This window comes from Piliocolobus tephrosceles, chromosome 21, assembly GCF_002776525.5.
Source record: "Piliocolobus tephrosceles isolate RC106 chromosome 21, ASM277652v3, whole genome shotgun sequence".
NCBI classification, from domain to species: domain Eukaryota; kingdom Metazoa; phylum Chordata; class Mammalia; order Primates; family Cercopithecidae; genus Piliocolobus; species Piliocolobus tephrosceles.
Window position 1 is genome coordinate 41,914,777 of NC_045454.1, and position 26,709 is coordinate 41,941,485.

The window sequence follows — 26,709 nt, forward strand, 5'->3', positions numbered from 1 at the left end:
CTTCCACCACCCGGAACCTCCTGTGGCCCCGCCACTTAGAACATCACTTTCCTTACGGATGCTAATATGACCTTTCCTTTCAGATGTTGTATGTGTAAGGGAATATGTCCTCTAACCATGCCCAGGGACACACAAAAGAGACTTGTGACCGTAAAGAGGCTTCTCCACCTGGCTGACTGAAGGTCCTGCTCAGCGCAGGTGAGTGGTAAAGAGAGCGGCTGAGGGGCACGCCCTGGAGAAAAGGGAACCCGTTGCTTGGCTCTGCTAGCAGCACAGGTGAGCTCGACAGCCAGAACGGGGGAAAACGATGTGGCTAAAAGCCTTTTTAGTAATTTGGATGTTTTTCGTCATTACCAAAAGAAAACTTTGGAGTGACATTCCCAAATTTCCCATGCAGAAAGCAAGGGAGCGGGATATGGTGGGGCAGGTGTCCGCGGGGGCCAGGATGTGCTGCTCAGGCCCAGATCATGCACCAGCACAGGCTGGGGTCCAACGAGCTGACCCCTCTGTTCATGGCCATGGGCCCTGGGATAGGGGGCTGAGCCAAGGCATGCCACCTCCAACAAGAAGGCTTCCCCCCCGTCCTCCGAGTAAGGCCCTCGGCCCAGAGGCTGCTTGCAGCCCTAGGGGGCAGGGGCCGCAGGCACGAGGCTGGCGCAGGGCTCCCTACCTTGTGCATCTGGTGCATGTTGTCCTGAGGGTACCCTCCAGGTCCCTGGGTGGGGATGGGGTGTCCTGCTGAGGGCGGCCCTGGGCTGGGCCCCATCATGCTGTGGGCGGAGCCCGGCGAGGGACCCGGGCTAGGGCCCAGCATGGCTCCAGGGGAAGGGCCAGGGCCCGGGGAAGGACCCGGCCGAGGAGTTCCGCCCAGGGGTGGGTCTGGAGTGGACATCTTCAGGGGAGCTGCAGACAGTGGCCTCCTGCTGGAAGAAAGTCCCGGTCAGTCTGGGGTTCACGACCAAGGGTGAGGTAGGACAGGGATAGCAAGGGACATCAGAATCTCCTTCCGACAGAAAGCCAGCACCTTTCACCCCAGTCACCCGAACCTTTTCTTCATGACCACTCTCAGAGGAAGTGCAACATCTCAGGCACACAAGATCAGTCTATCCAGGAAGGGGTGGGCCTCGCTCACAGACAAGCACTGCCCCACAGGGGCCTTCAGGGACTCCTGCCATATTCCTGATCATGGCAGAGAATGTCTCACCGGGGTGCTGATCTACCCTTCACACTGCTCTCCACTTGCTTATCTTCCTAACAGAAAGAGCAGGACTATGGCTCAAATAGCCTCTGACTGCCCGGGTGCAGTGGCTCACACCTGTAATCCCAGCACTTTGGGAGGCCAAGGCGGGCAGATAATTTGAGGTCAGGAGTTCGAGACCAGTCTGGCCAACAAGGCAAACGCCATCTCTACTAAAAATTCGAAAATCAGCCGGACATGGTGGCACACGCCTGTGGTCCCAGCTACTCAGGAGGCTGAGGCAGAATCACTTGAACTTGGGAGGCGGAGGTCGCAGTGAGCCCGGATCACACCCCTGCACTGGGCAACAGAGCGAGACTGGGCAACAGAGCGCTCTGGGCAACAGAGCAAGACTCTGTCTCAGAAAAAAAAAAACAGCCTCTGACTGAAATTCCATCAATTCAGCCAAACAAATATTTATGGCAAATTCTGCTGGTTTTCCGCTGAAAGTAGTAAGACCAAGTTTCCCTTAAAATAAATGAACTTAATTTAATTTTTTTTTTTTGAGACGGAGTGTCGCTCTGTAGCCCAGGCTGGAGTGCAGTGGCCGGATCTCACCTCACTGCAAGCTCCGCCTCCCGGGTTTACACCATTCTCCTGCCTCAGCCTCCCGAGTAGCTGGGACTACAGGCGCCTGCCACCTCGCCTGGCTAGTTTTTTGTATTTTTTTAGTAGAGACAGGGTTTCACCGTGTTAGCCAGGATGGTCTCGATCTCCTGACCTCGTGATCCGCCCGTTTCAGCCTCCCAAAGTGCTGGGATTACAGGCTTGAGCCACCGCGCCCAGCCATGAACTTAATTTTAAAAGGATAATTTAAAGGATTACACAAATAATGGCACTTTTTGGTCCCTGACACTTAGAAACGTCACCTTTTCCTTTAGATGCTAAAATGTATCAGGAGATGTTTTCCAACCACCCAGGGACAGGTGGGAGAGGAAAGATACTTGTGTCTGTAAAGAGGTTTCTCCACCTCGCTGGCTGAAGACGCACACACACTCAGTGGAATTTCTCAATACATTCTAGGCTTTCCTTCATATAACCTTACCTGTGGCGATTCTTATCATTTAATAGTCTTTAAAACACAAATTCTAACAGCTACACTGCATTTCCTCGCTCTGACATCCTGGGTTTTTTGATAGCCCCTCTCTGGTTAAGCATGTCGCAAATCTGTCTTTTGTTTCAGTTGCCTTTTGGAATGAATCTCTTTGCCCCTGAACTCTCCAGCATACTTCTGGTTCTAAGGATAAATTCTGTAAGACATGTAGGAACATTTTTAATTCTCTTGATTTAAAAAGTTCTATTTTTTGGCCGGGCGCGGTGGCTCACGCCTGTAATCCCAGCACTTTGGGAGGCCGAGGCGGGCAGATCACAAGGTCAGGAGATCGAGATCATCCTGGCTAACACAGTGAAACCCTATCTCTACTAAAAATACAAAAAAAAAAAATTAGCCGGGCGTGGTGGTGGGTACCTGCAGTCCCAGCTACTCCGGAGGCTGAACCAGAAGAATGGCGTGAACCCAGGAGGCGGAGCTTGCAGTGAGCTGAGATCGCGCCACTGCACTCCAGACCGGGTAAGAGAGCAAGACTCTGTCTCAAAAAGAAAAGAAAAGAAAAGAAAAAGTTCTATTTTTTGTTTTATTTATTTATGTTTTTGAGACGAAGTTTCACTCTTGTTCCCCAGGCTGGAGTGCAACGGCGTGATCTTGGCTCACTGCAACCTCTGCCTCCCAGGTTCAAGCGATTCTCCTGCCTCAGCCTCCTGAGTAGCTGGGATTACAGGTGCGCACCACCATGCTTGGCTAATTTTCCTATTTTTAATAGAGACGGGCTTTCACCATGTTATTCAGGCTGGTCTTGAACTCCTGATCTCGTGATCTACCCACCTCAACCTCCCAAAGTACTGGGATTACAGGCGTGAGCCACCGCACCTGGCCAATTTTTTTATTTTTAGTAGAGACAGGGTTTCACCATATTGGCCAGGCTGGTCTCGAATGTCTGACCTTCAGGTGATCGACCTGCCTTGGCATCCCAAAGTGCTGGGATTACAGGTGTGAGCCACCGTTCCTGGCCAAAAATTACATTGTATTAGGTAATCTCGGGGAAAAAGTTCAATTTGAAAGGGAGGGGTTTTTGTTTTGTTTTATATACGGAGTCTCACGCTATCACCCAAGCTGGAGTGCAGGGGAGCCATCATAGCCCACTGCAGCCTTGACCTCAGGGGCTCAAGCCATCCTCCTGCCTCAGCCTCCAGAGTAGCTGGGACCATAGGAGTGCATCTCCATGCCTGGCTTATTTTTCTTAATTTTTTGTAGAGACAGGGGTCTCTCTATGTTACCCAGGCTGGTCTCAAACTCTTGTTGATCCTGGCTTAAGGGATCCTCCAGCCTGGACTTCCCAAAGTGCTGGAATTACGGGTGTCAGACACTGCACCCAGCCATAGGGACATATTCTTAGACAAGAGATGAAAGGCTCAAAACGACCTCATTCCACTTTCACGGCTAACAGCAGGAGAGAGGACCAGGAAACTCAGCGCGGGAGGAACCAGTGACTGGCACTCCAGCAAATCCTGAAAAGATGAACCCTGACATAAAAACACCTAAATGTGTTACTGCGAGGAAATTCATCTGGAGGCAAAATCTGACCTGATTCTCTATGTGGATATTCACACATTCTGCTACAGAAACAGGACTGTCTGATTATGAGATGCCGCCCTCACCTCTGCCACGTGACAACAGTCTGAACCTTGTGTTTATGTTACTAAGATGCTGATTTTGGAGCCTGAAGCCTCTGGTCCGCGGGTATGTCTGCAGGGAGGATGCGCCCGCAGCTACCTCTATATATAGGTGGGAAGCCCAGAATGTGGGCACGGCCAGGGCAGCAGGGAGGCACTGGCTCCTTGGTGCTCCCCTGTGGGCCTTTTGTCCCCACAGGCTTCTCAGGCCCAAAGAGTGTTACAATGAGGTAGGAAAAGGGACAACAGGACTGCCACATACTTCACAAATCCTGTGATATTCAGGGACCTATAGCTTCTTCCTCGCTTGAAGGTCTGTATTGTAAGTCAAATAAACTGAAACTGACAGCAAAATACAATCAAGCAAGCCTGTGATCCCAGCACGTTGGGAGGCCAAGGCAGGGGGATGGCCTGAACCCAGAAATTCGAGATCAGCCTGGGCAACATGGCAAAACCTCATCTCTATAAAAAATACAAAAATTAGCCGTGCTTGGTGACACATGCCCGTAGTTCCAGCTACTTGGGAGGCTGAGGTGGGAGGGGTTATCTGAGTCCAGGAGCTTGAGACTGCAGTGAACCATGACTGCACACTGCACTCTAGCCTGGGCAAAAGGGCGAGATGCTGTCTCACAGGAAAAAGAAAAAAAGATCCAGGTCATTAAGGGCAAACCATCTTTTCCCTCTCTAACGGTGGACAAGCCAATGAGTGTACACTGGGAAGTGACTGAAATTATGGCTCTCCTCACCGTACATTTTTTTTCTGAGACAGAGTCTCACTCTGTTGCCCAGGCTGGAGTGCAGTGATGTGATCTCTGCTCACTGCAACCTCCATCCCCAGGGTTCAAGCGATTCTCGTGCCTCAGCCTCCCGAGTAGCTAGGACTACAGATGTAGGCCACCACTCCCAGACCTCCTAAGCATACTTTACACTCAGCATTAGAACTTCTTCCCTCTCCCTTCCATCAAACCATGCGATGCCATCACAGTCCTCCAGGAACAGCTCCGACTCACAGCAGCGCTAACTTCGTCAACAGACACACAGAGAACACCGAAGGTGCTGCCTCAAAAAACCATTTTGTGCCCGAATATGGCAAGTCTGCTGTTTAGAAACACGGGGTTTCACAGAGGCTTGTTAGAATGGCCTCTGCTCCTGAAAATGCTGCCTCTAGAGTCAGACTGCAGTGAAGCAGGAACGCGCGTGCCACCAGCATCCACAAATTCATTTCTGGATTGAAAGCTCAGACACGTGCGGAGTGACAGAAAAGGGGATCGAAACAGCCTGGGCATGATGCAAAGCCATCCCCAGCAGTATCACCCAATGCCAAAGCATGCGATGATGCCTGCTGGTGCCTGCACCTGAACAAGCACTGGCCGACCTGCAGCACCAAATAGAGAGCCATGGAGCGATTCCATGTCCTCAGCTCAGTATTGAAGGGAGCAGCATGTGATTCTGCTTACTCTCACTGACTTGTACGTGCCCTGATCGCAGACTCATAGGTGAACAGCTTCAAGAACGCTGCGTCAGATATCCCTCCTAACATTCCAGAAGGCATTCTTGGGTCCCTCCTAGTCAATACCACTCTCCCAGGGAAACCACTATTTTGACTATCACTGTAGCTTCCTTTCACTTGTTACTGAACTTCCAATGAAACAACAAGTGTGGTGGGTCACACCTATAATATATATATTATATAATATATAGTATATACTTATAATACATAATTTATAAACTATAAAAATAATATAACGTTGGGAGCAGTGGGTCATACCTATAATCCCAGCACTTTGGGAGGCCGAGGCAGAAGGATTACTTGAGTCCAGGATTTCAAGACCAGCCTAGGCAACAAAGCAAGACCCCATCTCTACAAGTTTGCTTTTTTTTTTAATTAGCTGGTACTTGGGAGGCTGAGTAGGGAGAACTGCTTGAGCCCAGGAGGTCATGGCTGCAGTGAGCCATGATCGTGGGCAACACAGAAAGAACCTGTCTCAAAAAAGACAATCACACAGGGTCACCATGGCTGGGAGAGTCACCCGTTCTTTTTATCTGAGCACTGTCATTTTCATAGACATTGTACTCCACCAGGTTCTGGTCAGCACAAATCAAGCTGCAATGACAGTCATTTGGTGGACACAGACATTGGTTCTTCCTGGGTGTACAAGAACGAAACTGGTGGTTATAAGGGAGGCATAAACTTAGCTTTGCTAGTTTTCCAAAATAGTCGTATCATCTACACACATGGTCCCAACTCCCAAACAGGGACAGCATCCCAGTTGCTCTTCATCAACCCCAAAACTTGCTGTCAGTCTTTACAACTCTTAACAGTCTCATCAATGTCCAATTGCATCTTCTTATGGTCTTCATTTGCATGTCCCTCACAACTAATAGCACTGAGCACCCTTCCGTATGCTTACTGGCTATTGAGATATCTATCTATTTATTTAAAGACAGAGTCTCGCTCCATCACCCAAGCTGGAGTGCAGTGGCGTGATCTCGGCTCACTGCAACCTCCACCTCCTAGGTTCAAGCAATTATCTGCCTCAGCTTCCTGAGTAGCTGGGATTACAGGCGTGCACCACTATAACTGGCTTTTTTTTTTTTTTTGTATTTTTAGTAGAGACAGGGTTTTGCCACGTTGGCCAGGCTGGTCTTGAACTCCTGATCTCAAGTGATCTGCCTGCCTCAGCCTCCAGAAGTGCTGGGATTACAGGCATGACCCACCATGTATGTGGCCGGTATCCACTTCTAAAAAGTAAAAAGTATCAGCTGGGTGTGGTGGCTCACACCTGTAATCCCAGCACTTTGGGAGGCCGAGGTGGGTAGATCATGAGGTCAGGAGTTCGAGACCAGCCTGACCAAAATGGTAAAACCCTGTCTCTACCAAAAATACAAAAATTACCCAGGAGTGGTGGCGCATGCCTGTAATCCCAGCTACTTGGTAGGCTGAGGCAGAAGAACTGCTTGAATCTGGTAGGTGGAAGTTGCAGTGAGCCGAGACTGTGCCATTGCACTCCAGCCTGGGCAACAAGAGTAAACCTCTATTATCAAAAAAAAAAAGAAAGAAAGAAAGAAGCTCTTAATTCTAACGAAGGCCAGTTCATCAAGTTTGGTCTTTGAGGTTTAACATTTCTGCAGTCCTATTTAAGAAACTCTTGTCTATCTCAAGGTCATGATGACAGATGCAAATCCAGAGGGCACTGTGGCTTGCCTTCCCCTCCCAGAGATTTACAACTGCTGAGGATGTCTCAGTCACAAAGAAATGACAAGGAAGGAAGATGTAGCCAGGAGGTAGGGGCCTCAGCCTACCTGACAGTAACAACTGAGACTCACCCACTGGGCCCTCCCCGCCACACTAGTACAGGGACTACAGTGGTCCTGCTGACAGATGAGTCCCTGAGGCTCGGAGGCTGCACAGCAGGGCAGTGAAGAGTTCAGGTCACAAGGTCAAGGCCACAGTGGAACTCACTGCCATGCATCCCACACTCTGAACATAGACTGTGAAGCCACAGTGCCACCTGCCTCACGGGTAACCTCCCTGTGGCTCTACCTCCTCCTCTACAGGTTGGAACATCAAACGATCACACATGGCAGGAAGTGCCGGCTACTCAGCTGGTGAAATCAAGGTGCCCATCTCTCCCCAGGTTTACTGAGCAGCTGCTTAGCACGTGAAACGTATCGCACTAGGAGCATCACATGGATGAGGTCCTCGGACGCTCCTATCAAAATGTGAAGCAGAGGCTCCCTTCCCTGAACAGAAATGAGAAAACTGAGCCATGGGCCGGGGACGGTTGCCCACGCCTGTAATCCCAGCACTTTGGGAGGCCGAGGCGGGCAGGTCACTTGAGGCGAGAAGTTTTGACACTAGCCTGGCCAACACGGTAAAACCCTGTATCTACTTAAAAAAACAAAAAGTAGCCAGGTATGGTGGTGCATGCCTGTAATGCCAGCTACTCAGGAGGCTGGGGCAGGAGAACTGATTGAACCCGAGAGACGAAGGCTGCAGTGAGCCAAGATCACACCACTGCACTCCAGCCTTGGCAACAGAGCAAGATTTTGTCTCAAAAAACCAAAACCAAAAACAAAAACAAAAAACCTGAGCCATGAGATGAGTGACACTCCTGAGAGCTCCAGTCCGAAACTCAGCCTCCCGTCAGCACAAACCGCGAGTAACACTCCTGCCAAGTGGTGCTCAGGAACAACAGACTGGCTTCCCCTTTTGGGGACATCAGGCAGAAGTGGCTGGCTGGAGAGCAGCAAACCCCTAGGTGCAATCCAGGATCTGCTGTCAGCCATGACACGCCCACCCTGGCAATCAATGAGAACAGATTTGGGCAGCTGCCAACAATTCTTTTGTTGTTGTTTGGTTGTTTGCTTATTTTGGAGACAGAGTCTTGCTCTGTCACCCAGGCTTAGTGCAGTGGCGCAATCTCGGCCCACTGCAACCTCCACCTCCGGAGTTCAAGCGATTCTCCTGCCTCAGCCTCCCAAGTAGCTGGGATTACAGGCGCAGGCTGCCAAACCCGGCTAATTTTTTTGTATTTTAGTAGAGACGGGGTTTTGCCGTGTGGTCCAGGCTGGTGTCGAACTCCTGGGCTCAGGTAATCTGCCTGCCTTGGCCTCCCAAAGTGCTAGGGTTACAGATGTGAGCCACCACACCCGAACCCCCCCTTTTTTTGGAGACAAGGTCTCGCTCTGTCTCCCAGGCTGGAGTGCAGTGGCGCCATCCCAGCTCACAGCCTCGAACTCCTGGGCTCAAGTGATCCTCCCACCTCAACCTCCCAAGTAGCTGGGACTACAGGCTCGTGCCACTATGCCCAGCTAATTTTTGTATTTCTTTGTAGAAATGAGGTCTCACCATGTTGCCCAGGCTGGTCTCAAACACCTGGGCTCAAATGATCCACCTACCTCAACCTCCCAGACTGCTGGGATTACAGGCATGAGCCACCGCACCGAGCCCAAGCCACAGTGCCTGATGCACAAACATCTCTCATCCCTCCTTGCTCCCACAGCCATAAGCATGGTGTTGTTCTCAGTCCTCAAACTCCTCCTGGCCAGCTAACCTTCCCTGAAGGACCAGCGTGAGCCCAGCCCTGTAGAAGCCGGATGGAGAGTGGGGCCAGGTGCACCTTGCTCCAGAGAGATGTCTACATGGGAAGGCCAAACGAGCACGGCCAGGAAAGAAGTCTGAGGACAAGGAACACCCCTCTCTCTACCCCTTCTTCCCCCATCACCAATCATCCCTGCCCTTCTATACAGGAAACTAAGGATTTGGCATCTTCAGCAAAGTCCTGGGGTCCCCAAAGGTTGTCCCTAAGGTGTCTTACACGATGCCACTTAGACTCCTGCAATGGAGCCCTCAATGGTAAGTCACTAGCAGGGGAAATTCACGCAGCACTGAAATTCATCGCAGACCAGGAGGCCACACCTCCTCAGGCGGAAAAAGCAAAGGACAAGGGGATTCAGGGGCCGAAAGGGCGAGAATAGTTAGTACATGTGTGTGGGAGCCAAATCCAGATGTGTGCGGCCCTTGGATCGGGCGCTGCAGGGGCCTCCACAAGGGGAAAACAGAGCCTGGGAATCCAGGCCAGCGGCCAGAAGGAATGACCGGAAGTGAAACTACTCAGGCACGAAAATCTAAAAGCTAAAAATCTAAAACACTCAGTCAAACGTCCAGGAGGACAGGAGATAAAAATAAGCTCTCAGCTTCCCTGGGCCAAAAGGTCTGGAAGTGGTGTGGCTATCCTGCCTCAGTTTCTCTGGAGAAGCTCCAATTGCCCAGCAATCAGAACCCCCACACAACCCATGCTGCAGAAGTCCTGGCACCATTACAAAAGAATTCACAGGCCGGACATGGTGGCTCACAACTGTAATCCCAGCACTTTGGGAGGCCGAGGTGGGCAGATCACAAGGTCAGGAGTTTGAGACCATCCTGGCCAACGCAGTGAAACCCTACCTCTACTAAAATACAAAAATCAGCTGGGCGTAGTGATGCTGGTCTGTAGTCCCAGCTATTTGGGAGGCTGAGGCAAGAGGATCGCTTGAATCCAGGAGTTAGAGGGGGCAGTGAGCTGAGATCATGCCACTGCACTCCAGCCTGGCAACAGAGAAAGACTCAGTCTCAAAAAAAAAAAAAAAAAAAAAAGTGAGGCTGGGTGTGGTGGCTAATGCCTATAATTCCAGCACTTTGGGAGGCTGAGGCAGGCACCTAATGCCTATAATTCCAGCACTTTGGGAGGCTGAGGCAGGCAGATCACCTGAAGCCAAGAGTTGGGGACCAGCCTGGCGAACACAGAACCCCGTCTCTAGTAAAAATACAACAGTTAGCCAGGCATAATGGCATGCGCCTGTAGTCCCAGGTACTTGGGAGACTGAGGCATGAGAATCACTTGAACCAGGAGACGGAGATTGCAGTGAGCCGAGATCATGCCACTGCACTCCAACCTGAGTGACAGAGTGAGACCCTGTCTCAAAAAAAAAGAATGAAAGAAAGAATAACTATATATGCATATGGCCAGGCGTAATGGCTCACGGCTGTAATCCCAGCACTGTGGGAAGCTAAGGCGAGCGGGTCACCTGGATTCAGGAGTTCGAGACCAGCCTGGCAAACATGGTGAAACCCCATCTCTACAAAAACACAAAAATTAGCTGGGCGTGGTGGTGGGTGCCTGTAATCACAACTACTTGGGAGGCGGAAGCAGGAGAATCACTTGAACCCAGCAAGCGGAGGTTGCAGTGAGCCAAGAGCGCACCACAGCTCTCCAGCGTGGGCAACAGAACAAAACTCAGTCTCAAAAAAAAAAAGTGTGTATATATATATATACACACACACACACACACACACATATGCGTGTTAATCCATGCATAGAGATTACCCAAAAGAAAACATGAACAAGCTGCTGTCAGCACAGTCAGTAGCTCTCTCTGATGGCATGTGATGAGGAACTTACACTTTCCATATCACAGATGTCTGGCGCTTTTTATTTATTTTTTACAATAGCCATCTACTACTTTTTATATTCAGATTTTTAAAGAAAAACTTCCAAGAAAAAAAAAAAACCTAAATCAGAAAAATACCCACGAAATAAATACCCACAGGAGATGCCCAGGAAGTGTCTTTGTGGAAATAAAACAGAAAGATCAAAGGATGTGAGGACTACCATGTTCTCATTACTTTCAACTTCATCAAAATTATCATCTAAAATAGAAACATCTGTTGATGTTCAAATGTGGAACCAGATTGCTTGAGGAAGAGGTCTGGTCTCTTCTTTCACGCCACCCCTAGCTTTTGTCTAAAGCACTGCGGTGACCAGCCCCAGGCACGGCAGGTTGCTAACAGGCAATCGGATCCCTCGGAAATCTGTTTGTTGGAATTATGGTGGTTGTTTTCACCTTGCCTGAGAAACCAGCATTATATTTACGTTTGGCCCCAGGATATCTGCTATTTTGTTTTCTGGGGTTTGGGGAAATTTGTTCATGGACACATTTCAGCAGCAGACGAACACGGGAGTCACGTTATGGCAGGAGCTTAGGCGGAACAACAGCAATGGGCAGGATGGCTTCGGCAGAGCCAGCCCGTTTACTATGCGTGAACTACAAAATAAAATGTTCCCCTCGGTGGTCTATAAGAAAATCTCCCCCATGTGACCTGATGGTGCGGGACACTCATCTGTGAACGCTAAAATTACCTATGTGGTGGGGTGCCTGTGGTCTTAGAGAATGAGTGGAAATGGGTTCCTCGTGAGGCCACCGCACTTCTCCAATGCTGACTGCTCTGTGGCATTTTCCTTGCAATATAATTAAGTAGCCAAGCCCTGCCCTACATTTAAAAGGGAATACATCTCAGAAACTAAATCATATAATGGTGATAAATTACAATATCTTCTCAGTTCTACCTACAAGGTACAAGAGCCAAATTGTTACCAAGTATTATTCTTAGCACTGAAAATTACGTATCATTTTATTGGCTGAAATCTCCCCCTTTTTATTTTCATTCACTTGAAAACCACTGGCCTGGTGCTGTGGCTCACACCTATAATCCCAGCACTTTGGGAGGCCGAGGCGGGCGGATCACGAGGTCAGGAGATCGAGACCATCCTGGTTAACACAGTGAAACCCCGTAAGTACTAAAAATACAAAAAATCAGCCGGAGTGGTGGCAGGCGCCTGTAGTCCCAGCTACTCGGGAGGCTAAGGCAGGAGTATGGTGTGAACCCGGGAGGCGGAGCTTGCAGTGAGCCGAGATCACGCCACTGCACTCCAGCCTGTGTGACAGAGCAAGACTCCGTCTCAGAAAAAAAAAAAAAAATTACAAAAAATTAGCCGGGCGTGGTGGCGGGGGCATGTAGTCCCAACTACTCGGGAGGCTTAGGCAGGAGAATGGTGTGAACCCGATAGGCGGAGCTTGCAGTGAGCCAAGATTGCGCCACCGCACTCCAGCCTTGGCTACAGAGCAAGAATCCATCTCCAAAAAAAAATAAAGAAAAAAAAGAAAACCACTTAAGAGCACCTACACAGAGGACCTAAAAGCATCCAGGACAGTTCTCTGCCTTAGGGGAGTGCCCTCTAACCCCACAGGGACGTGTGGTGTCTACACTGCAAGCCTGCAAATGCTATCCTATCTACCAATTAGATGGATATTTTTCAAGCTCTTCTGACCATGCCTCCATGGGACAATGTGACCCAGCAGAAATACACACGTACAGTAACTGCATCAAGTGTTACAAATCCATCCTGACCACGCTCCCTATGGAACACCAATAACCCCATTCTTTTTTGTTTGTTTGTTTAGATAGAGTCTGGCTCTGTCACCCAGGCTGGAGTGCAGTGTGGCACAATCTCAGCTCACTGCAACCTCTGCCTCCCGAGTTCAAGCAATTCTCTTGCCTCAGCCTCCTGAGTAGCTGGGACTACAGGCGCATGCCGCCATGCCCAGCTAATTTTCGTATTTTTTGTAGAGACGAGGTTTCACTATGTTGGCCAGGCTAGTCTCAAACTCCTGAGCTGGTGGTCCGTCCACCTTGGCCTCCCAAAGGGCTGGGATTACAGGCATGAACCACCTGCCCAGTCCCTATTCTTTCTTTTAGGCTGGCCCAGGCCCACTGGATGGATGTCCTGCGCCACCACTGGGTCTGCTGTTATCAGCTATATATGCAACACTGAGCACGATGAGTGACACTGTGTGGAGAGGGCAAGAGGAGTCCCCACAACAGGGGCACGTAAAGGCCAAGAGTGGGCAGGGAGATGCAGAATCCATACCTGCCCAGTGTCACTGGTGACAGGCCCTCTCTACCACCACAGCAGAGGACTTACTGATGACTACCCGCAAATACTAACAGCACTGAATGCACCAAATTGGTTCCAAACACCGGGCATCTGGCAGGGAACAACATAGTTCCTACCTGGCCGAGTGGACAGCAGAGTGACAGAAACAGCCAAGCACGAAACAATGTCACATAGGAAGTGGAAGCGTTATTAAAAAAAGTATTCAGGGCCAGGTGCGGTGGCTCATGCCTGTAATCCCAGTACTTGGGGAGGCCGAGGCAGGTGGATCACCTGAGGTCAGGAGTTTGAGACCAGCCTGGCCAACATGGTGAAACCTCGTCTCTACTAATAATAAAAAAATTAGGACCAGGCACGGTGGCAAGTGCCTGTAATTCCAACACTTTGGGAGGCCGAGGCAAATGGATAACTTGAGGTCTGGAGTTTGAGACCAGCCTGGCCAACATAGTGAAACCTCATTTCTAGTAAAAATACAAAAATTAGCTGGCACAGTGATGGGCGCCCATAATCCCAGCTACTTGGTGTGGGGGCTGGGGCAGTAGAATCGCTTGAACCTAGGAGGCGGAGGTCGCAGTGAGCTGAGATTGTGCCACTGCACTCCGGCCTGGGCGACAGAGCGAGACTCCGTCTCAACAACAACAACAACAACAAAAATTAGCCGAGCGTGGTGGTGCACACCTGTAATCCCACTCCAGAGGCTGAGGTGGGAAAATTGAAATCGCTTCAACCCAGGAAGCGGAGGTTGCAGTGAGCCAAGATCGCACCAGTGCACTCCAGCCTGGGTGACAAGAACAAAACTCCATCTCCCCTCCCCCAAAAAATGAAAATAAAAAAAGTATTCAGAGTAGGCACGGTTGCTCACGCCTGTAATCCCAGCACTTTGGGAGGTTGAGACAGGTAGATCACTTGAGGCCAGGAATTTGAGGCCAGCCTGGCCAACGTGGTGAAACCTCATTTCTACTAAAAATACAAAAATTAGCTGGCATGCAGCAGTAATCCCAGCTACCCAGGAGACTGAGGTGGGAAGGTCCAGACTGCCATAAGCTATGACTGCACCACTGCACTCCCTGCTGGGTGACAGAGCAAGACCTTGTCTCAAAGAGAAAAAAAAAAAAAGACACAATGCCACATAGACGGTGGAAGTCCTATAAATCTAATCGAGGGTTCGCAGGGTTAACAGATGACAGGTACTCCGTCTATGGTGGCCTGGGACATCTTAGTGACGATGTCTGAGCAGAGATCTGTAGTGACATGGGCATCATGTGGTTATTTACTACAGAGGAGCAGCAAGTGCAAAGGCCCTGGGGTGGGACTGGGCTTGGCATATTCCAAAGCACAGCAAGTCAGCCAGTGTGGCTAGAGCAGGGAGGGTGGGAAAACACTCCATTTCTTTATTTCTTTCTTTTTTTTTTGGAGATGAAGTTTCACTCTTCTTGCCCAGGCTAGAGTGCAATGGTGCGATCTCGGCTCACTGCAACCTCTACCTCCCGGGTTCAAGCGATTCTCCTGCCTCAGCCTTCAAGTATCTGGGATTACAGGCACGAGCCAACACGCCCGGCTAATTTTGTATTTTTAGTAGACTGGGTTTCTCCATGTAGGTCAGGCTGGTCTCAAACTCCTGACCTCAGGTGATCCACCCGCCTCAGCCTCCCAAAGTGCTGGGATTACAGGCGTGAGCCACGGCACCCGGCCCACACTCCGTTTCTCCACACTCTCACACAGCACTTTTGACACCAACTCAGAGAAAACCAACTCAGAGAAAATACTCTCACAACAGAGAACACTTCCGTGACCAGACGCCTGGGTCTTTTCCAAGTAATTCTCCAAGTCTCCAAACACCAGCTGGGTGTCCTATAATTTAACTCAATTCAGACCCTATCTCCCACAAGTTAAGGACTTTATTGGCCAGATGCAGTGGGCTCACCTAACAACAGCGCTTAGGGAGGACTGCTTGAGGCCCAGAGTCTGAAACCAGCCTGGGAAGCATAACACTCTGTCTTGACAAAAAAAAATGTAAAAATTAGCTAAGCCTGGCAGTGGTGCGCACCTGTAGTCCCAGCTACTGAGGAGCATGACATGAGCCCAGGAGCTGGACGCTGCAGTGAGCTATGACTGCACCACTGCACTCCAGCCTGGGTGAGAGAGTGACACTCTGACTCTAAAAGAAAAAGAAGAGCTGCCCCACAAGACTGCTCCCACTATAAATGCCATTTGCACATCCCAGGGTCCAGTGCTCCTGCCCAGCCACTTATAAACTGGGAATTCCCACAGCCCCCTCCTCAATTTGATTGATTTGCTAAAGCAGCGCCCGGAACTAAGGCGGGCACTTTACTTCCCATTAATGGTTTATTATAACGCATACGACTCGCAGTCAACCAGATGGAAGAGATGCAGAGTTTCAACGCTCCCTCTGCACATGCCACCCTCTAACCACTTGGTCTTTCTGGTGACCAGCCCCATCCTGGGCTATCTAGGAGCCCCACCCTAAATCACCTCATAAGCATAAACTCAGCTGTGATCAAAAGGGGCTCATTACGAATTTTAAAAGACACCCCTATCACTCCTATGACATGTGGCACAAAGACCAAATGTATTCCATATCATACCTCAGAGGGTAAGTGGGTGCGGCTGCAAGTGGGGTGTAGGGGAGAAGTCATAGGCCTTGAGGGCCACAGTAAAGGGGCTCCAAGAGCATCCAGTGCAGTGGGGAGCTGCTAGAATGTTCCAGGCACGGGAGTGGCACGGTCTGATAATGACTTTAATTTCTCTGGACATGCTGATGGAATGGATGTGCAGGTGAGGGCAAGAGAATAGGCAAGGGTGAACACCAGGGTCTCGGCTGGGACGTGCTGTTTGAAATGTAGAGGGGGCCAGGCACAGTGGATCACGCCTGTAATCCCAGCACTTTGGGAGGCTGAGGCAGGAGGATCACCTGAGGTTGGGAGTTTGAGACCAGCCTGACCAACATAGAGAAATCCCGTCTCTACTAAAAATACAAAATTAGCTGGGCATGGTGGCCCATGTCTGTAATCCAAGCTACTCGGGAGGCTGAGGCAGGAGAATCACTTGAAGCCAGGAGGCGGAGGTTGTGGTAAGCCAAGACCATGCCATTGCACTCCAGCCTGGGTAAGAAGAGCCAAACTCCGCCTCAAAAGAGAAGAAAGAAATATAAAAAGGGGCCAGGTGTGGTGGCTCACGCCCATAATCCCAGCACTTTGGGAGGCTGAAGTAGGCAGATCCTTTGAGCCAAGGGGCTCAAGACCAGCCTGGGAGATAACAGCAAGACCTCCACTTCTAAGAAAGTCAAACCTAAAACATAATTTTTTTTTTTTTTTTTTTTTTGAGACCGAGTCTCGCTCTGTCGCCCAGGCTGGAGTGCAGTGGCCGGATCTCAGCTCACTGCAAGCTCCGCCTCCCAGGTTTATGCCATTCTCCTGCCTCAGCCTCCCGAGTAGCTGGGACTATAGGCGCCCGTCACCTCGCCCGGCTAGTTTTTTGTATTTTTTAGTAGAGACGGGGTTTCACCAGTTAGCCAGGATGGTCTCGATCTCCTGACCTCGTGATCCGCCCGTCTCGGCCTCCCAAAGTGCTGGGATTACAGGCTTGAGCCACCGCGCCCGGCCGAAACATAAATTTTTAAATAAACATAAGAAGACCCCCCTTCCTCGAAGCTGACCAAGTCCTAGAGCAAGGCGTGGCAAAGCCAAGCAGGGCCAGGGTTCAGCCCCTGGTTCCTGAGGTGGGGGGTGGAGGTCAGGGAGATTCTGGGGGGAAAACGGAATTCTGAGTTCAAAGAGGTTAAGTCATGCAGAATAGAATCCCACCTCAAGTCTCGCTGACTCCAGGGACTGAGTAATTGATTCAGGCTGAGGATCAAAAGGAATAGGATGAGAACCTTGAAGATCGAGGAAGGGCAGAGCCAAGAGGAAAGGCAAGCCAAGAGCCACTCCCACAGGCTGGAGCACTCAGGAGATGTCTCCAGGAGGAGGGCAAGGCCTTTGGGTGCCCAGCCAGTCCAGGCTGTGCCAGAATCACATTTGATCATCACAGGGCCAGTTTCAGCTCCCTGGGCACAATGAGACATCCACTATGTCCCTTTACTGGCAGCATACAGCAGACCCTCCCCCTCAAGTCTCCCCACTGGAACAGGTGAGCAGCAACTGTCACATCAGCCACCTGCTTCCTGAGCCACTGGGGCATGACTTGCCAGTAGCCAAGAGAAAACTTAAAAAACCCCCAAGAGCTAGCACAGCAGATCACGCCTGTAATCACAGCTAGTCAGGAGGTGGAGGCCGGAGGATCACTTGAGTCCAGGAGTTAAAGGCCAGCCTGGGCAACACAGCGAGTCTTCGTCTCTAAAAAAAATAAAAAGTGGGGGGAAAAAAACGCACCTCAAAGAACCATTTTAAAGTTGTTTGCCACTAAAAATGGGGCTCGTGCTCCTCTATCACACTCACAGCTGGCTCACAGTGACAAGTGTCCACATACATAGATGAAGCTATGTCCCTTTAGGGAGGTAACAGAGTCCCCAAAAGCAAAGCTCTGAAAACCAGTCTGGGGCTTAAAAAAAAAATTGAAGTCGGGCGCAGTGGCTCATGCCCGTAATCCCAACACTTTGGGAGGCCAAGGCAGGTGGATCACCTGAGGTCGGGAGTTCGAGACTAGCCTGACCAACATGGAGAAACCCTGTCTCTACTAAAAATACAAAGTTAGCCGGGCGTGGTGGCACATGCCTGTAATCCCAGCTACTCAGGAGGCTGAGGCAAGAGAATCGCCTGAACCTGGGAGACGGAGGTTGAGGTGAGCCGAGTTCACGCCATTGCACTCCAGCCTGGGTGACAAGAGCGAAACTGCGTCTCAAAAAAAAAAATTGAAAGGGGTCAGGGATGGTTTCCACCCTGCTAACATTTACCTGTTTTCTAAAGAAAACCCTCTTCCATCTGAGCGCGGTGGCTCACGCCTGTAATCCCAGCACTTTGGGAGGCCAAGGAGGGTGATTCACGAGGTCAGGAGATCGAGACCATCCTGGCTGACACGGTGAAACCCCGTTTCTACTAAAAATACAAAAAAAAATTAGCCGGGAGTGGTGGCGGGCGCCTGTAGTCCCAGCTACTCAGGAAGCTGAGGCAGGAGAATGGTGTGAACCCGGGAGGCGCAGCTTGCAGTGAGCCGAGATCGCATCACTGCACTCCAGCCTGGGCGACAGAGCGAGCTTCCGTCTCAAAAAAAAAAGGAAAAAAAAAAAAAAGAAAGCCCCCTTTCCTGAGGGAATTGGAGGGAAATCAATGCACCCCTTCTCTCTGCCCTGTAACAACAAACCCAGCTACACCTGGCACTTCCATCCAGGCCCTTTCCCATATGTGAAGAAGAGTTGAGGCCACAATTCACATGCCCGTCAATCCTACACCCTTAAAAATTAATCTCCTCAGGATGCAGTTAACAGAAAACTTCAATCAAGAAATCACTGGGCATACTAATGAGTCTGCTATGTCTCCTTAGGGTTGACACCTATGAGGGTGGCAGCATCTGAAGCTCCTCCATTCAGCCTCAGGCTTCATTCTGACCTGTTCCCTCTCATACCTTTCCCCAGTATTAGAGCAGCTGTTATCCTTCCCATCCTCTGGCTTTTTTTTTTTTTTTTTAGAGATGGAGTCTTCTAGAGACGGAGTCTTGCTCTGTCACCCAGACTGGAGTGCAGTGGCATGATCTCCGCTCCCTGCAACCTCGGCCTCCCGGGTCCAAGCAATTCTCCTGCTTCACTCTCCCAAGTAGCTAGGACTACAGGCACATGCCACCACGCCCGGCTACTTTATTTTGTATTTTCGTAGAGACAGGGTTTCACCATGTTGCCCAGGCTGGTCTTAAACTCCTGAGCTCAGGCAATCCACCCGCCTCAGGCTCCCAAAGTGCTAGGATTATAGGCGTTAGCCACCGCGCCCAGCCCAATCCATCCAGCTTTTTTAAGATAGGGTCTTGTTCCATAACCCAGGTTGAGTGCAGTGGTGCGACCACAGCTTACTGCAGCCTCCACCTCCTGGGCTTGATCCTCCCACATCAACCTCCCAAACAGCTGGGACTACAGGCGTGTAACACCACGCCTGGCTAATTTTTTAACTCTTTGGTAGAGATGGGATTTTGCCATGCTGCCCAGGCTGGTCTTGGACTCCTGGGATCAAGTGATTTGCCCTGTTTGGCCTCCCAAAGTGTGGGGATTACAGGCATGAGCCACCACACTCGGCTGAACATTTGATATTTTTAAAATCCCAGCCAGGCGCAGTGGCTCACGTCTGTAATTCCCGCACTTTGGAAGGCAGAGGAAGGTGGATCACCTGAGGTCAGAAGTTCAAGATCAGCCTGGTCAACATGATGAAACTCCATCCCTACTAAACATACAAAAAATTAGCCGGATGTGGTGGCAGGCACCTGTAATCCCAGCTACTCGGGAGGCTGAGGCAGGAGAATCATTTGAACCCAGGAAGTGGATGGTGCAGTGAGCCGAGATCGCGCCATTGCACTCCAGCCCGGGCAACAAGAGGGAAACTATATCTCAAAAAAAAAAAAAAAAAAAACCCATGCCATTAAAGACACTCTCCCCTTTCCAATGCCTTATGGTGACATTTCAAAGCATGGTTTTCTTCACCACGTAACATTCTGGCCAATGACAGAACAAATATAAAATAGTCCCATAAGATTATACCTTCCTCTTTGAATTGTCTAGTTAGAAAAATTTTTTAAAGATCACAATACTGTATTTTTCCCATATGTTTTCTATGTTTAGATATATTTAGATACACAAATACCATCAGATCACAATTGCCTACAATAATCAGTACAGGGACATGCTGTACAGGTTTACAGCCTGGGAGCAACAGGCTATACCACAGAGCCTACATGTGGATGAGGCACCACCATCCAGATGTGTGTAAGCACACTCTACAATCTTCACACAACCACAAAATCATCTCACAACACATTCCTCAGAATGTATCCCTGCTGTTAAACAATGTGCAACCATTAAGGACAAAATGGAGGAGCTGATTCCTTTGCTACCACTTTGAAACATATAGAACTTATTACGAGAGGAAAAAACATATTATCTATGTTATCCCACCAGGCTGTTGCAGAAATCCCAATAAATGATGAGAGCTAACAACTGCTTAGCACTACGTGCCAGGCACCATCCTAAGCACTTCGCATTTGTCACTGGTTGTTGAGCTCTTGTAGCAATCCTGGGTACTAGTACTGCCCCGCTTTGCAAATCAAGCTGGGTACTAGTACTGCCCCGCTTTGCAAATCAAGAGTAGGATGTGAGCTACTGAGAACAGGACCCTTGTCTGCCCATTCCCCACGGAATGCCCAGCTCCCCAGCAGTGCCTGGCACATGGCAGGTGCTAAATGCATGCTTGTTCGCCACATAAATGGGGAAGAGTGACTGGGTCATTTCTTGCACAACTCCAGGGGGCGCCATTCACACTGTGTTCTGTCTATAGGCACCATGAATGGGTCCCTCTGTGCCATGGCAGCCTTGATGACCTAGGGACGGAAAAAGACAAACCCAGGAGTCAAACCCAGGCAGTTGACTTGACAGCCCTCGAGGAAAGAAAATAACCCTAGGCCTCAGTTTCCTTACTGATAGAAAGTTCCACCAGACTGACCAGACACGGTGGCTCACTCCTGTAATCCCAGCACTTTGGGAGGCTGAGGTGGGAAGATCACAGGAGGCCAGGAGCTCGAGACCAGCCTGGCCAACATGGTGAAACTCAGTCTCTACTAAAAATACAAAAATTAGCTGGGCGTGGTGGTACACGTCTGTAGTCCCAGCCACTCCAGAGGCTGAGGCATGAGAATCGCTTGAGACAGGGAGGCGGCAGTTGCATTGAGTCGAGATCGCGCCACTGTACTCCAGCCTGGGCGACAGAGCGACTCTGTCTCAAAAAACAAACAAACAAAGGCCGGGCGCAGCGGCTCATGCTTGTAATCCCAGTACTTCGGGAGGCCAAGGTGGGTGGATCAGTTGAGGTCAGGAGTTCAAAACCAGCTTGGCCAACATGGGGAAACCCCGTCTCTACTAAAAATACAAAACTTAGCCGGGTGTGGTGGCACACACCTGTGATCTCAGCTACTCAGGAGGCTGAGTCAGAAGAATTGCTCGAACCCAGGAGGCAGAGGTTGCAGTGAGACGAGATCGTGCCACTGCACTCCAGCCTGGGCAACAAAAGTAAGACTCTATCTCAAAAAAAAAAAAAAAAAAGAAAGTTGCACCAGACATCTGCCCAAAACCCTAGTCCCTCCCATGCTCCCACTTCCCATAAACAGCCAAGACGTGGATTTGGTCTAAGGTTATCTCCTGGTCTTTTGAGGGTCCCCAAGGAGAAGCAAAGGTATGCAAATAAATCGTAAATAAATACACGTATGTTGGAATCTCCTCACTGACAAAAAGTTTGGAGACCACTGCATTGCCCTGTATCACCCTACATCTGATGATATCACCTCCCCTGCTAAAAAGCCTGCACCATCAACATTTACATCTCCTAAAGGGCTGGACACAAAATGATTTTAGGTAGCCCATGCAAAACCATTTATTACCTTCCTAACTAGGTTTGCATTAATTTTTATTTCTTTTTTTAGACAGGGTCTCGCTTCCTCACCCAGGCTGGCGTGCAGTGGCTCAATCATGTCTCACTGCAGCCTGGACCTCCTGCCCCAGACTCTTAAGGAGCCTGGGACTACAGGGGCATTGCACTCCAGCCCAGGTGACAGAGCGAGACTTCATCTCAAAAAAAAAATTGAGTGTTCACTATGCATCAGGTGCTGCAGTGTGTTAGCGGCTTCCCATGTGACCTCATTCAACCCTCACAAAAAGCCTGCGAAGTTTCAGGCATCCTCGTCCTACCTGTTTCACAAGTGGGGGGCCCTACTGCTAAGCGCCTCGTTTGAGGTTAAGCTAGGATTTCAAGAGCTGGGTGTGAATTCAGGAGGTCTGATTCCAGAATGGGGACTCCTTACCACCACCCCATGCTAACCACCACCCCACACTTTGTAGGGGAGAGAAGAACAACTGAGGTTCAGGAAACAATGGCTTGGAAAGTTCAAAAACTGTTCAAATAACTAACCTGTATCCCTTACAACCCATGCCCAGTTCCGCACCAAGCTTTTTTTCTCCTTGTTCTCTTTTTTTTTTTTTTTTTTTTGAGACATTCTTACTCTAGTACCCAGGCTGGAATGCAGGGGCGCAAGAATGGCTCACTGCAGCCTCCAACTCTCTGGCTCAAGCAATCCTCCCACCTCAGCCTCCTGAGTAGCTAGGACCACCGGTACATGCCACCACACCCGGCTAATTTTTATATTTTTTTGTAGAGATGAGGTCTCACTATGTTGCCCAAATTAGTCTCAAATTCCTGGGCTCAAGCAATTCCCCCACCTCAGCCTTCCAAAGTGCTGGGATTTCAGGTGTGAGCCACTGCACCCGGCCCTGCACCAAGCCTTTAACACAGATGGTCAAGAGATCTTCCACAGGACCCCGCCCCCCTCATTCAATCCACAGAATTTCTCTAAAGACCTACTATGTGTCAGGCCCAGAGTACTCTGGGGTCAGCCAGGCAGACACAACCCCAGCTCTCACGGTGCTGGGGGTGACAGCTACACTGGAAAGGACCAAGGTGATGCGCGAGTATAGCTGAGGGGAACAATGGCTAGTCCTAGGTGGCCAGGGAAAGTCAAAATACAATCCTGGCGCGATGGCTCACATGTGTAGTTCCAGCACTTTGGAAGGCCGAGGTGGGTGGATCACCTGAGGTCAGGAGTTTGAGATCAGCCTGGCCAACATGGTAAAACCCCGTATCCTTTTTTTTTTTTTTTTTCTCGCTCCGTCGCCCAGGCTGGAGTGCAGTGGCCAGATCTCAGCTCACTGCAAGCTCCGCCCCCTGGGTTTACGCCATTCTCCTGCCTCAGCCTCCCAAGTAGCTGGGACTACAGGCGCCCGCCACCTCGCCCGGCTAGTTTTTTGTATTTTTTAGTAGAGACGGGGTTTCACCGTATTAGCCAGGATGGTCTCAATCTCCTGACCTCGTGATCCGCCCGTCTCGGCCTCCCAAAGTGCTGGGATTACAGGCTTGAGCCACCGCGCCCGGCCAAAATCCCCGTATCTACTAAAAATACAAAAATTAGCCAGGCATGGTGGCGGGCACCTGTAGTCCCAGCTACTCAAGAGGCTAAGGCAGGAGAATCGCTTGAACCCAGGAGGCAGAGGTTACAGTGAGCGGAGATCGGGACACTGAACTTCAGTGTGGGCGACAGGCAAGACTCTGTCTCAAAAACAAAATACAATCCTGCACATCCTCCCTGATTTTGAGGCCCCCTCTTCCAGGCAGCCCCCGTGATCTCTGGCTACCACCGATCCCCTGCCTGTCCGCTGCGTCCCTCTCACAGAGCAGGTTAAGAGCATTAAATGACAGGCCAAGAGGGTTTGTTCCCACGTTGACCACCCGATCCCCTCCAAGACTGCAGAGGTTCCAGGATCTAACCCCCCCGACCATCCAGCACTTAGTAGGGCCTCAAGAAGTTATTTGCTGAACAGTGAGGGAGACTGAACCAGACAATAACAACAGCGCTTCCCACTTGCCAGGAACCATTTTACAGGCTTTCACCAACTGCATTTGGTAGATTACCCCCTTTCACAAAGGAGCTTTCACAAAGGAGGAAAACTAAGAGGTTCAGAGAGGTTAAGCACTTCCCTAAAGTGACAGTGTGCTAAGTGACTGACAGCACCAGGAATCAAGCTTAATGCATCCTATCAATCCAAATTGAAAACTTGTTTCAAATTCCTGCGAAGTGGCTTTTCCGTTTACTCCCTTTCTACTTTCCCCAAGGAGACACTGACCAAAAAAAAAAAAAAAAAAAAAATCAAGACTGGTGTCTTCAAGATCCGGACAAAACACTCGCCTAAAAGGTCCACGTTGAAAATAAAAGCCTTAATCTGAAAAACCAGCTGGGGAGGAAAAAGGATGCAAAAGAAAAGCAATGCTTTTGCACAGCAAAGGATTTCCACCGTGCTCCCTTACTTGCCGCCGACCCCATCCCCAACCCCAATTCGGGGCAAACATTTTGAAGTCACTAACTGAAAGTCACTGGGAGAGTCCTTTACCTTTCCTTGAAAATCTGGAATGACGCGTTTTTAAGACAATTTGAGGTCGGCTAGCCCAAGGGGGCCGCTAATGCCCGTGTCCGGCCGACGCCGGACACATCTGGAGGTTTGGCTACTGAGCCCCGATCATAGCTTCGCCAAAAAGGCAACATTCGGGTCGGACCCCTTACCACGCAGCCAGAAAAGCCCCAACGCCTGCCTATTGTTGGAGCCGCTGCCAATTGGGAGGGCGACAGTAGGGGTGCCGGGCGAGGGGGGCGAGCTTTGTCCGGCGACCCCGGCGAGAGCGCGCGCAGAGAAGATCGCGCGGCCTCCACGCGGCCCGGGCCCCCCACCCACCCCGCCGCTCCGCGGGGACCGCCGCTGCCGCGGCCTCGCGACGCTGTGGCCTTCCCCCACGAGCGCGGCTGCCGGCGGGGCTTCTTGACCCTCGGGCGCCGCCGTACCCCGGTCCCGCACAGGGCGCGCCGACGGCCCCCTCCCCCCTCGGCGCCCCGGCTCCATTCAAACCGCCCTCCCTGGCCCCGCGCAGCGCTACCCCCGCGACCCGCGTTCCTTACCGGGAGCCGCCGGCGCCGTCGCCTTCCCGGCGCCGCCCCCGCCCCTCCGCGCGGGTCCGGGGGCAGAGTGGGCGTCTCGCTTCTCCTCACGAAACAAAGAAGCCGCCGCAGCCGCCAAGCGAGGGGAAGCCTCGCGCGCGCGCCCGACTGCCTCGGCCACCGCCCCCCCTTCACACACACGCGCGCCGCCCGCGCCCCCGCTACGCGCGCGCTCGCCTGTTCCCCTCCCCCTCAGCACCGCGGCGGCCTCTCCAGCTTCCGCCGCCTGCCCAGCCTCGTGCGCGCGCCAGCCCGCCCTTCCGCTCCCCGCGCGCGTGCGCGCCCGCTCCTGGGCTGACAGGGGTGGGCGTGGTACGGAGGAAGCACGCGCGTCCCGTGCACCGCCCCACTCGGGCTGCGAAGGCCTCGCGCCTGCGCACGGGCAACTTCGCCCTCCGCACGCCGCGCGTCCTGACGCACCGGAGCATGCGCAGAGCGGGCGCCACTGCGGCGGCGACGGCAGTGGCGGTGGCGGTGGCGGCGGGGCAATTGGGGGATGGGATCCCGGTGGCCGTGGGATCCGTGGGGAAAGGAGGTTCCTGAGGCTCGGAAATAGGAACCCTGGACCATAGGACCGGCCGCCTGGGCCAAGACCGGGCAGTGGTTTTCCGCGCACCAAGGGCGCGCTTGGGAACCGCTTTGATCCCTGACCTGGGGCGACAAGGCCTGTTGGGGGAGCTAGGTGGGGCCCGACCGTGGCCGCCTTCTCTGCAAAACCTCCCAAGTGCCGTTAATTAGCTTAGCAAATATTTATTGATGTGCTACTGTATCTCAGCCACCGTGGAGCCCACGGTCTAGTGGGGGAGGAGGACAAAAAGCAAGATTAATAAGCAAAAGAGTGCAATGTGAGAGGCTGAAATTGGTGGCTCACGCCTGTAATCCAGCACTTTGGGAGGCCGAGGTGGGCGGATCACCTGAGGTCAGGAGTTAGAGACCAGCCTGACCAACAAGGTGAACCCCGTCTCTACTAAAAATACAAAAATTAAACGGGCGCAGTAGGCCACGCCTGTAATCCCAGCACTTAGGGAGGCCTAGGCTGGTGGATCATGAGGTCAGGAGATCGAGACCATCCTGGCTAACACGGTGAAACTCCGTCTCTACTAAAAATACAAAAAATTAGCCGGGCAGGTTGGCGGGCGCCTGTAGTCCTAAGCTACTCAGGAGGCTGAGGCAGGAGAATGACGTGAACCCGGGAGGCGGAGCTTGCAGTGAGCCCAGATTATGCCATCGCACTCTAGCCTGGGCAACAGAGCGAGACTCCGTCTCAAAAAAGGAAAAAAGAGGCCAGGCGCAGTGACTCACGCCTGTAATCCCAACACTTTTGGGAGGCCAAGGCAGGCAAATCACAAGGTCAGGAGTTCAAGACCAGCCTGACAAATATGAAACCCTGCTTCTACTAAAAATACAAAAATTAGCTGGCGTGGTGGCAGGCGCCTATAATCCCAGCTACTCAGAAGGCTGAAGCAGGAGAATTGCTTAAACCCCAGAGGGCGAGGTTGCAGTGAGCCGAGATCGCACCATTGCACTCCAGCTGGGGCGACAGAGCAAGACTGCACCTCCAAAAAAAAAAAAAATTGGCCGGGCTCAGGGCTGTAATCCCAGCACTTTGGGAGGCCGAGACAGGCAGATCACGAGGTCAAGAGATGGAGACCATCCTGGCCAACATGGTGAAACCCTGTCTCTACTAAAAATACAAAAATTAGCTGGGCGTGGTGGTGGGCACCT

General features: G+C 51.2%; 1 protein-coding gene across 12 annotated transcripts in view; it reads right to left on the bottom strand.

Annotated features, from left to right (window-relative positions):
* The window catches only part of SMARCA4 (SWI/SNF related, matrix associated, actin dependent regulator of chromatin, subfamily a, member 4), a 101,980-nt gene extending 76,747 nt beyond the window's left edge, over nucleotides 1-25,233 (bottom strand). For 7 of the 12 annotated variants that reach the window (XM_023194177.2, XM_023194178.2, XM_023194174.2 and 4 more), the window contains exons 1-2: nucleotides 24,946-25,162; nucleotides 671-923 (exon numbers count right to left, since the gene is read on the bottom strand). In XM_023194177.2, coding sequence (XP_023049945.1) covers nucleotides 671-892 — 222 coding nt within the window. In that variant the 5' untranslated portion in view covers nucleotides 893-923; nucleotides 24,946-25,162. Of the gene's footprint in view, nucleotides 1-670; nucleotides 924-24,385; nucleotides 24,787-24,945 lie in introns of those variants that run through there. The other 5 variants (XM_023194170.3, XM_023194171.2, XM_023194172.3 and 2 more) reach the window with 5 other exon arrangements.
* Between the last annotated feature and the right edge of the window lie 1,476 nt (nucleotides 25,234-26,709).